The 12,366-nt window shown below is 49.2% G+C and overlaps 1 protein-coding gene across 1 annotated transcript in view; it reads left to right on the top strand.

Annotated features, from left to right (window-relative positions):
• The window catches only part of LOC135911067 (phosphatidylcholine translocator ABCB4-like), a 350,943-nt gene extending 338,782 nt beyond the window's left edge, over nucleotides 1-12,161 (top strand). Inside the window, exons 26-27 of the mRNA XM_065443154.1 lie at nucleotides 9,600-9,959; nucleotides 11,299-12,161. Coding sequence (XP_065299226.1) covers nucleotides 9,600-9,959; nucleotides 11,299-11,499 — 561 coding nt within the window. The 3' untranslated portion in view covers nucleotides 11,500-12,161. The remainder of the gene's footprint in view (nucleotides 1-9,599; nucleotides 9,960-11,298) is intronic.
• The last annotated feature ends 205 nt before the right edge of the window (nucleotides 12,162-12,366 follow it).

Raw genomic sequence — 12,366 nt, 5'->3', positions numbered from 1 at the left:
ATCTTTCTGCAGTCGCGAATCTCTGGTTCCGGAATCACGAATCCAACTTTTCCACCTGGACAGCATTTACCCATTCTTTCAAAGAAGTCTTCGGTCGCCCTGCTGTGCGTAAGCTTCGCGCAGAACAACGCTTGCGTAGTCGCGCTCAGCAAAAGGGTCAAAACTTCACAAGCTACATTGAGGACGTAGTTGACCTTTGCCGACGCATTAATCACGCCATACCCGACTCTGAAAAGTTCAAGAATGTCATGAAGGGCATAGAGGATGACGCCTTCCAAATGCTCTCTTGACGAAAATCCTCAAACGATCGACGAGGTCATTACACTGTGCCAGAGCTACGATGAGCTCCGCAAACAACGCCTTACCACGCACCGAGCTATCGCGCCGGCCGACACGGTTTCGGCTTTAACTGACAGTTCTAGTGCTGCTTCCGCCCACTCTTCGTTCCTCGACCAAGTCAAGCAATTCGTTTGCGAAGAAGTCATGCGCCAACTGTCACTGCTGCCTGCTACCCAGTCGTCTGAGTCCTCTTTGTCCTCGGAACTCCGACGCGTCATCCATGAACAAGCCAGCGACGCACTACCTCTCGCTAATCAGCCACCTTCAGCGACAGTCCCGCTCACTTACGCTGCCGTCGTTGCCAGGCCAAGACCTCCGCCTGAAGTTGCGCATTACACGCCCACAAGCGGCATCTGTGCCTCGCCTTCTGCAGCTGCGAACTACGTGCCTAGAAGCGGCTTCTGCGCGCCTCTGCAGCCCATACACCTAGCTCCACACTGTGCACCGCTACCTAGGCCCCCTTTTGATAATCCGTGGCGTACCCAAGACAATCGGCCGATCTGCTTCGTGTGTGGCTTTGCTGGACATGTGGCACGGTTCTGCCGCCGGCGAGGTTGGTATCCTCCCGATACTGCGAGACTTCAAGGGAATGCTCCTGACTCGCAGTCCCGCTATCCACCAGCAGTTCCGCACTTCGCTTCTTCATCTCCTGTTCCCCAAAGCTTCAACACTCGTCGGTCTCCATCTCCCCGTCGACGTTCCCTGTCCCCCATCATCCGCCACCCTCCGGCTGTGGAGGAAAACTAAAAGCGCAGTTCCGGAGGCAAGAACTGCGACCTCTTCGAACACCTCAAGCCCTCGTTTATTCCCAACGAACGTCATTGAAGTTTTTGTCCAAGGTATCGCCGTTCACGCGCTTGTCGACACGGGTGCCACAGTGTCCGTGATTGCCGACCAGCTTCGCCGTATGCTCTGAAAAGTAGCCATGCCGTTCTCGGCCATTTCGCTACGCACAGCAAGCGCTGATCCTATTGAGCCCTTAGGAACATGTACCCTCCGTGTCGCCATACAAGACAGTTATACCCCATTGAATTTGTTCCCCGCTGCTCTCACGCCATCTTTCTAGGATGGGGCTTCCTCTCATCTCATCACGCTATTATTGATTGTGCCCGTTCAGAACTTGCGCTGACTCAATTCTGTGGCAGTCTTTCTGAAGATTTGCCTCCACGAGCTTCTGCTCGAGTGTTCGTTGCCACCACCACTAATATCCTTCCTTTCTCCTCCGCCCTTGTACCGGTTTCCTGTGCTGCTTTCTACGATCCCACAGTTCTTTCCACGTCATCTCAACTTGCTGCACGCCGTCATCCCTTCTTGCTTCCCTTTGACCTTCTTCCCTTTCGCCAGGGCTCCAGCGCACTTTACGTTTCGAATCCGTTTTCGTGTCCATCAAGCTTACATCATGGCGACTGCCTCGGTTTTGCTGATGAATTCGACACGAGCTCTGTCTACGATGTGCCTGATGACTCCTCTTCACGTCGACGCCATGACTCTCCCTGTCTCTGCTCCTCCGCCTGCATGTGACCGAGAGTTTGCTCCGTCTATTGACCCCCACCTCACTCTGAGTCTGCGCACACAGATCGTCGACCTTCTTAACCGATTTCGATCTTCTTTCGACGTCCAGAAACAATGTTTAGGGCGTACCTCCACAGTCGTTCATCACATCGACACCGGCAGCCACGCGCCGCTACGCCAACGTCCATACCGTGTGTCCGCGACGGAGCGTCGTGTCATCGATGAGCACGTAGGAGACATGCTCCGACGCGGCGTGATACAGCCATCACACAGTCCTTGGGCTTCTCCGGTAGTGCTGGTCAAAAAGAAAGATGGGACAATTCGTTTTTGTGTGGACTATCGACGACTCAACAAGATAACCCGGAAATATATCTATCCTGTTCCGCGTATCGACGACGCACTGGACTGCCTTCAAGGCGCTGAATTTTTTTCGGCCTTAAAACTCATGATCCGGTTATTGGCAGGTCCCGGTGGCTGATGCAGAGCATCCGAAAACGGCATTTGTGACGCCTGACGGCTTATATTAATTTACCGAATGCCCTTTGGCCTCAGAATGATGGATAACACACTCCGGGGCCTCAAATGGCAGACATGCCTTTGTTATCTCGATGACACTGTCATCTTTTCCCTGGACTTTTCTTCTCACCTGTTCCGACTCAAACGCGTGCTCACTTGCCTTGCCGAAGCTGGACTCCAGCTCAACTTGAAGAAGTGTCGCTTGACCGCCCGTCAGCCAGTCATCCTTGACCACGTTGTTTCGAAAGATGGTGTGCTCCCAGATCCAACCAAACTCCAAGCCGTTGCCGAATTTCCAAGACCAAAGACCACAAAAGTACTCCGCAGCTTCACCGGATTATGCTCCTATTTTCGTCGTTTCATCCGCAACTTCGCCACCATAATAGCGCCTTTGGCGCAGCTTCTAGCGGGTAACCACGACCTCTTGGCTTGGCCGCCAGCTTGCGATGCTGCATTCACGACGCTGCGACGTCTTCTAATATCACCCCCCATACTTCGACATTTTGACCCAAGCGCACCGACAGAAATACACACGGATGCCAGTGGCGTCGGCATTGGCGCTGTTCTTGCACAACGAAAGACTGGCTTCGATGAATACGTTGTTGCCTTCGCTAGCCGCGCACTCACGAAAGCGGAAGCAAACTATTCCGTTACAGAAAAAGAATGTCTGGCTATCATTTGGGCCATAAATAAGTTCCGTCCTTACCTTTACGGTCGCCCGTTCGACGTCATCACGGACCACCATGCACTCTGCTGGCTGTCGTCCTTGAAAGATCCTTCAGGTCGCCTCGCTCGATGGGCGCTTCGCCTCCAAGAGTATGGTATTCGAGTGATGTACCGCTCAGGCCGTAAACATTCGGACGCGGATGCCTTGTCTCGCTCCCCAGTGTCAGGCCAGCCCAATTGTCAGAAACTACGAATATGCGAGTCCTCCCTCACCGCCACGGATATGCTTTCGGAGCAGCAGAAGGATCCATGGATTGTTGCTATGCTGGCTTTTCTGTCAGACCCATCAGCGCCTTCTACTGGCCGTGCGTTGCGTCGCCAAGCGCACCACTTCGCTGCTCGTGACGGGCTCCTATACCGCCGTAACTACCTCTCGGACGGGCGCAAATGGTTACTCGTGGTTCCTCGGCATCTACGTTCGGACATATGTGCAGCGTTTCACGATGACCCGCAATGCGCACATGCAGGAGTACTAAAAACGTACGCGCGCCTGCGAATTCGTTATTACTGGCACGGGATGTACCGATTCGTCCGCCAATATGTCCGCTCCTGCATCGCATGCCAACGCCGCAAGAATACCCACCATGCCTTAGCTGCTCCACTGCAACCCTTGCCTTGCCCAGGACGGGTTTTTGACCGGGTCGGAGTTGATCTTTATGGGCCCCTTCCGGGTACTTCAGATGGCAACCGCTGGATGATAGTGGCGATAGACCATCTCACGCGTTACGCGGAAACTTCGCCTCTGCCCAACGCATCTGCGTGGGATGTTGCCGGGTTCCTTCTGCGTAACATCATACTTCGCCATGGAGCCCCCAGCGAGTTGTTGAGCGACAGAGGCCGCGTCTTTCTGTCTGATGTTATAAAAGCCCTGCTCAAGGAATGCAACGTAATTCACCGTACTACTACTGCATACCACCCGCAAACTACTGGCATGACTGAGCGCTTTAACCGCACTCTTGGCGATATGTTAGCCATGTACGTCGCAACTGACCAAACCAATTGGGACCGAATTCTGGCCTTCGTGACGAACGCTTATAATACCGCCAGTCAGACCACTACAGGTTTTTCCCCGTTCTTTCTTCTTTACGGACGCGAGCCTTCCAGCACAAGGGACACCATCCTTCCGTATCGCCCTGACACAACGGAGGCTACTACCCTGTCCGAGGCTGCTGCACACGCTGAAGAGCGCTGAAAGCTCGCCCGCACATTTACTTCGGCAGACCAGCAGCGACAGAAGCACCTTCGGGATATTCCCTCCTCTCTGGCACCCTATGCCCCTGACTCACTAGTCTGGCTTTGGGTTGCCGCTACCAGCCCTGGACTTTCACCAAAGCTTGTTTCCAAGTACCAGGGTACTTGGTACTTGGTTTGTCGTCAGTCAAACGTCCCCTGTGAACTACTTGGTAGAACCCCTTGAGCCGCCTTCCGATAAGCGCCGCCGAGGGCGCGAAATCGTGCACGTTCAGCGGCTCAAGCCGTACTTTGATCCACCTGTGCTATCTTGCCCGTAGTTCACCGAGACGGCTCCTTTTCTCCGGGGAGGCAATTGTACTGGAGAAGAACGCGCAGCAGGCACTGCTTCGAGAGAGACGACGACAACGAGCGGTTGAAAGCCTTGCGTCTGTGTTGCTGAAGCTCTGTGTCCTCTCGCTACGTGCTCTGGTATCTGAGCGTCTAATCAATCGAACTATAACGCATGTTAACATTATTATTATTATTATTATTATTATTATTATTATTATTATTATTATTATTATTGTTATTATTATTATTATTATTATTATTATACTACGTAAGAATAGTAGTTTTATCGGTTGTGTAAACTTGTAATATAGACACACTAACTGAAAGAACTAGCATGGTGTCAAGTGCGCCGAAGCAAACATGAACATATCTGACGACGACCGCGGAAACGCGCTGTCAAAACGCTGGCGCGAGGAAACACGGCAGCAGCAGTGAGCGAAGGAACATTCGTGCTGTCTATCGCTTCAACGAAAAGTAAGCGCCGAGAACACAAAGCACGCTCAAAGCTACGAGCAGCAGACGTACCTAGACTCTGCCCCCAACGCAGATCGCTCTCAAGATACGGCCGCGCGATCGCGCGCAACCGTCACATGCACACTTGCAGGCGGAGTAGGACACCGCCGCCGCCTCTCTCTCCGTTCGCCCCGGCGCCTCGCAACATTGGGTGCCTCGCGCACGACTGGAGACGGCGCGCTCCCTGGCCGCTTTCGTCTCTATCGCGCGGACGAGATGGAGCCGCGGTTGTCGGCTCCTTTCGCAAGCCTTCACTCGTACATACAGCGTAGAGCGCGCGGGGACGGCGACGCCGAGAGTGCTTGAAATGTCTCTATAATTACTATTGCAATAAAACTCCAGTGTACTAGAAGTTACAGCTTGAGTTATGTTGTGAACAAATATTAGGAATAAATCGGAAGCAACATTTTTTCACATGTTTGGGCAGCAACTAGCGCATGTAATGCGGTGCTATGTAAAGGGTTGGGGTCCAGAGTCCGCGTTTTCCTGAGTTTTGACTGGTTGCCCAGATGATCTCGTTTTATTCTCGTTTGAGTGCCCGGATAAGGGCTCCGGCTTTTGGCTCGTGGTCACTTGAAGGTCGCCGACAACAGCAGCTAAAAGCTTTTCATACTCAAAACGCCTTGCGTCAAAGCCAACTTTATCGCGAATTCTCTGCAGAAAACGGCTGTAACTCTTGTTTTATCTGGTCAAGTGAGAGCACGCGGGTGTCGAAAAAAAGAAACCATCGACGACGATCGTTAAGGAAAGTGCATAGCCGAACGATTCTAGATCAAACCTATCCCCCCAAAATTAAATGACAATTGGCCACTAAGGCAACTATATCATTACGCCGAGTTTCATTTACTTTTAGTAATTAGGTACTTCCCAGTGAAGTTGTAAAAGTTCTGGAATTCCCATCTGCTGTCAATACATTGCCCACTACGGGAGTGAATTGGACAGCCCCATGCTTGCCTGCTAGTATAAAACTCTAGTCCTTCCAAGTTTCACTAAGATCCTTAACTAAGAAGTATGCTCAATCGCAAATTACAAATAAGCGTGTTTTGTTTCGTGCGCTCCTTTGAACTGCGCCCCTGTCAATAGGGTTTTATTTCGTGCACTACTTTGGCTTTGCTGTCCAACCATATTATCTCCATAGATTGGGGGCGAATTTGGAAGCATGACAGCTTCGATGGCATTCCACCTTCATGAAGTGCATAATCATCATCCTATTTTATGTCCACTGCAGGACGAAGGTCTCTCCCTGCGATCTCTAATTACCCCAATCATAAAGTGCATTGGCCCCCAATTTTTTCTCTTAAAACCCGAACACGCTTTGACACGCCATTCTTTAGTGGTCTCATCTTCCTGGTATTGTATTTATTGAATCCATGAAAAACAATGGACAGATATCTCACCAAAAAGAACAGACCTCCCACAGAGGATGATGAAATGACATGCAACCCACGTTGCATGGGACCTTCACCGTCTGCTTCTGCATCTGTCGAGGTTTGCCTTAGCGGCATAGGCTCGACATCTGTCGCTGTAACTACTGCTTCCGCACGCGTGCAAATTGTGGCTGAGGATCCAGTCACTAATGTTAAACCACAACAGGGACGATATTACCAATCAGTTTGGAAAAATCCGTACAAACGGTTTCCGTATGACGCGTCAGTGAACAAGGTATACATTGAGACCTGTCGCGCTGCTTGTGAGAGGAACATTTTTCGTCCAAATAGTTTAAGTTCCAGGGATAAAGTTTCTCGCTTGACGTTTATGCAAAATGAGTTTTCTAACTGGAAGAAATCTCTTATAATATTTAAGTTCCGAGACCTCGAATCTGCACGGTGTGGCCACGAGCGGAACCGCAGCTGTGAAAGGGAGGGAGGAAGCGAGGGAGGGGTGAATGTAGAAACTGCTTGTGTAATTGGGAAGCAAAAAGTAATGGAAGACGCAACGAAAGTTCTGATGATAGCGACATTATTTTCATTGCGGTACTTAGCATGCCAGGGATTGGCAGTTCGTGGTCACGATGATGCAGAAAGCAAGGACAGCTTCTAGAACTTTGCGCCAGTGACATTGCAGGAACGGAGTGAGATTGCTGCGAGTTCTACGGTCAAGATCTTCAGCCTGAACGGCTAAACTTTCATCCTAGTATGGTCATAGATACAGCAAGGCAGCGCAATGCTCCCTTGAATACGTTTCAGTGTGTTGTAGAGATGCTTTCGGGCGATAACTGTGAGCAGCTGCGAGATCTCTTGCCCGAGGTGGCTGAGCTTGTCAAAATTGCTTTGACTATCCCAGTCACGTCATGAACACCTGAGAGATCGTTGTTGTGCCTCCGTCACGCGAAAAGGTGCCTGAGGTCAGATGGTATAAGCGCGGTTAGATCCTATAGAGGTTCTCCACGGGCACAAAGAGCCTGCCCCCAAAATAAATCTCAGTGTCATCGCGAATTAGTTTATTGAAAGATCAACTGTGCGTAGAAACACGTTCTCGATCGTGCGGTAGCCTTTGTATAGTATAACAGTTAACTTCATCACAGTATAATGCGCCAGCATTATTCAAGCTGTCACAGCTCTTGTCCTTAATTCATCCCCTTCCATAAAATCTACATTTTGCCGCTTCGTTTTCACAATCTCTGCCCTTTCAGTATTTTTCTTGTCTTTCTGTTTTGTATCGAGTTCGGTAGTTTGTTTACATTTTTGAAACGCGAAGAGTTTAGGATCTGTGTTTACGTTATATTGTTAGTTTATTGTGGATATATTTGTACTGCCCAGTGTTTTTTACACGAAGAGCTTAAAATCTCTTATTTTTTTAATTGTTAGCCTATTGTGGAGTGTTTGTATCGTCCAGTGGTTCTCACATACGATGGGTTTGTAATGAGTTCATAGTATTTGAATTGTTAGCTTGTTCAGGAAATGTTCATGTTGCCCAGTGTTTTCTCTCCCCTTTACTAAGGGCCTTATACATGTCCACAAAGAGTTTACGTCTGTTTCACTTTCGTTTTTCATCTGTTTAGTATCTTAAGAACCATGCGGTTATTATATTTAGCAAATTGCTCGAATTTAGGAACAAATAAAACTGCCGTTTACATATATTATCTCTCCGCCTGTGTATACCTCTTGCCAAGGAGCATGCGCGCGGGGGGGGGGGGAGGGGGTAGGTCGAAGGAAAAAAAAAAGGGGGTGCGAATCGCCGCCGGCCCCAGCAGGTTCTCTAATGCGATCACACCTCAGATCATATAAACATACCTGGAAATAATTTAGTGAGAGCACCTTACGACGCCGTCTGCATCAACGTATCTGCTGCGCTGAAGAAGCTTTTTTTCTGCGAGATCTGTGTAATTAATTATACAAGCTCCTTTTTTTGCGTGAGGCACTGTATGAAACATGCTAGGCGACGTCTAGTACGCTCTACTTTGTTTCTTTGAAACCAGTATCATATTTGTGCTGCCCGCTGCCTCCATACATACTGCTGCATTTTTTCGTGATCTCCTTTCCACATGCTTTTGTTTATGAAAATATAAACGAAGAAACAAGCGTTTCACTTGAGTTGATAAACTTCCGTTGATAGTGCAGCGTTTGTCCCGTCTGTTTCTCGGTGGTGGCGGTTTGAGCGAGTTGGTATGCCACGACGTTTTCTTGAGTTAGAGCAATCGGAATGAGTGACGGAAACAAGACACGTTAAGTAAAAACCCATATGAAATCAACAGAGACAGGGAGGCGGAAAACTACCAGCTGGTTTGTTTTGTGACACCTGTGACGCTTTTATACTAAGTGAAAGAGCAACAAGCAAACACGCAGCATCATTTGACACGTGCCGGCAAACCAAGAAACGTCAATTCCTTAGTGATAATTGTACAGACGGTGTGCTTACAGACATATGTCTAAATCACACAATGCGTTTGGCTTCTGTTATTTCACGTGCGTGTTTTGTTTCCTTTGCTCATTCTAAGTTGCGCTATTTCAAGAAAACGTATGTTTATCTGCCCTTCTGTATCCATTTTTTCTCGCGTTGCTTGTAACTTTCCCGACCATGAAAAAGCTTGCTCAGGAATATATTAGATGAATATCTATGTGCGCACTTTATTATCTATGAAGCAATTCAAGGAAAGCTTGGGTATACTGATTACTTGGCTTAAACTAAACTAGTCAGCAGAAATCAGATCTATTGGTAAGATACCAGGTGTATATTATTTGCAAAGCATCTCATAAAAAAAAGAATAATACTGAGCTCATCGTTGAGGACTGCGCAACGCCATGGTTGGGAGTAACATGTTTGTCGTCATGAGTTAACCAGATAGATTTAGAAGTAGCACCGTTAACACAATGCTCCAAAAACGTACGCATGTGTGTCTATGGTATAGTCATGGTAATGCAACACTGAGTTGCGTTCTCGTTGATATATGCGCCGTTAGCACCCTCTAAGCGGTCAAGCCAGATCGGCGCGTTTCGCATATCCCAATACGATCTGTGGCTTCGGTGCAGCTGATCGACCACATCTCGACCAAGATGATGCGTCTGTCGTGGATGCGTGAGCAGCTGGGCTACGTGAGCTCGGAAACTCTGCTGCGCAGCTACAACATTGCCGACAACATCGCGTACGGCGACAACAGCCGCGACGTGTCACGCGACGAGGTCGTGGTGGCTGCGTGTCGGGCACAGGCGCACGGCTTCATCACGCAGCTGCCTCAGGGTTACGACACCGTGCTGCCGCCGCCGGGGGAGCCGCCGTTGCTCAGCGAGAGCCAGGCCAAGCGAGTGGCCCTAGCCCGGGCATTGGTGCGGGACCCGCGCATCCTGCTGGTCGACGACGCCGTCAAGGGTCTGGACGACGAAAACCAGCAGGCGAGCGAGTCGATCGCAGTCTGTCACGAAATAGCAGACGACGAGCGGTATGGAGGGATCCTTACAGCCAGTAGCGGAGCTGGAAAATACCTGTCCTATAGATGTCTTTCGGTGAATTATATGCCGCATTTCTCAACCCCTAAGTATTACCATTTGGTAAGACTTGAAACGCTTCATGACAGTGTCAAGCAACCACGCAATGCAGCGTGACTGAGCCAACCCATTACTTCCAATAGAAAGTCCCACGGATTCACGCAAATAACGAGGAATGCACCTTCTTTTTTAGTACAGTTGTATAAGCTGCAGACGATGCATGACAGCTGTGGGGAGGCATTTAGGAACTACCTATGATGTCATTGCTATGATGTCAGAAAGAAAATTTTTCTACAAAAGCTACGCACACTGAATCCACTAGCCATGACATTGACTAAGAAAGTCACGCATAAGCAGCACTGAGCGCAAATTGACGGCACTCCTTCAACTGGGATAACTGCACATTGAAACCATGCACATGCACAAGTTGAGCATTGTAGTGCCGCCTGCTTGCGTGTCACCTTTCATAGGCTTACAACCTGTAAACTTCTGCGGTCACCATTTTTTAGCAAAGCCACCGTGAAGGAGCAGAAACGTTATTTCTGCTTTACTTGCAAACTTCCAGTGCTCACGTGGTCCGTGTCTGTGTTTGTCTACACCCACAGCTGTTCCAAAAGAACCACAGTACAGGCAAGCTTGAGTCATAACTTAAGTTTCTAGCTCTCGGTGTGCCCCTCAAATTTGCATGTTGTTGACCAGGTGTTTATTTATCTGACAATCCGAAACCGTAATTCACGTTACAGTACAGATCTGCAGCGTTGTACTTGGGCCGAGAATTTCCAGTTAAACGTATATGCGTGACTTTTTTTAATGACCAATGAACTGCAGCGGGGCGCTTGGTTTAGTGAAGTGCGTCGTAGAAAAGCGCCCCGTGGCTTGGTGTGGTCGAAGTGAAATTGGACGGTCACATCATAGCTTTAGCACTCGAGAAGTCACCACCAAAAAGTACTACAATAACAACAAAATCCGCTGTAATATTTGTCAGTAGTCAACATAATATAAAAAAGAACTTGAAAAAACAAGCACGAGGTCCACCAACCTTGTGTGTACAACGTGCAAGACTTGAGAAACGTCAGTACCACCCTTTCGAACATTCTGTTGAATGCATTTACGTATGCCTACTTACCGCGTTCAATAAAACGTGGCGAGGTCATCTCTCTCGGTTCCACAGCGCAAACTATCGTTTCTCCATTTCGCCGGCTTGCGCGGAATTCCGACGCCGTTTGTCGCTCTCCTTCGCCGCCAGGTGGTGCGCAACGCCATCGCGGAGGCGAGCAAGGGCCGCACGTGCGTCATGGTGTCGTCCAAGCTGTCCGTCATCAAGGACGTGGACCGCATCTTCGTCATGCAGCGCGGCAGGGTGGTCGAGAAAGGCTCGCACGCCGAGCTCATGCGGCGGGAGGGCGTCTACCACAAGCTCTTCACCGAGGAAGGAGCCGAGCAGTGAAGCGGCGGCGCCCACTTTCATCCGCGAAAGGGTTTCCAGTGGCCCGCACAGACATTGCTCACAGAACTTTGCTTCCAATGCCGTACTGCACATTTTTTTTTTTTTTTTACTGCGAATCCGCTTGAACTTTTTAACTAGCGTTTATCTCCTGATCATTCGAGCCCTACCATTGAGAAGACATAGTGCAGTGTACAGTGTTATGCTTAGAGTTATTGTGCAAACGTAGTTTTAAGATGCCGCTCGTTCGACACCAGCGCGCTGCCTGGTGTTCCAGGTGCCTGGTGGTGGCCTGCAAACGGGCGTGAATGCGAGCTACCGCAACGGTCGGCTCCGACCGTGGTAATTGGCTAACGAGCGGCAAACGCCAGAATATCCAGCGTGTATTATCATGTGCGCTTTGTCCGGGTTGTCTTGAATGAAGGCGCACTGCGCGTTTAGGCGTGCTTTTATCTCTTTTGGTATGTGTTGCGTGGATGAAGTAGAAGGACAAGGCAACATTTATGGTTGAAATATGCTGAAATATTTCGTCTAAGCACGTTTCGTGGCACTTTCTAGCATTTTCCCGCGATTTCCTTTTTATATATAGAGCGTCTACTGGGCACCTGTAATTTTCTTACGATTTGTAATATCTAAACATCTGTTCATAAAATCGGCTCCCCAGATGCTGTGTCTTAAATATCAGTTTCCGTCTGCGTGTCAACGTTTTCATACACGATATCTGGATTTCTCGTGGTGTAAGCAGTACAGCTCAATGACCCCTAGAACTTTCTGCAAGACAAGAGAATAAGACATGTTAAAGTTACAGAAAGATGGTACATCTGCAGCCTTTCCTTGAAGGACCCTACACCAGAACACATAGAAAGGTTT

This window comes from Dermacentor albipictus, chromosome 1, assembly GCF_038994185.2.
Source record: "Dermacentor albipictus isolate Rhodes 1998 colony chromosome 1, USDA_Dalb.pri_finalv2, whole genome shotgun sequence".
NCBI lineage: Eukaryota > Metazoa > Arthropoda > Arachnida > Ixodida > Ixodidae > Dermacentor > Dermacentor albipictus.
This window is presented reverse-complemented; position numbering and strand designations above follow the sequence as displayed.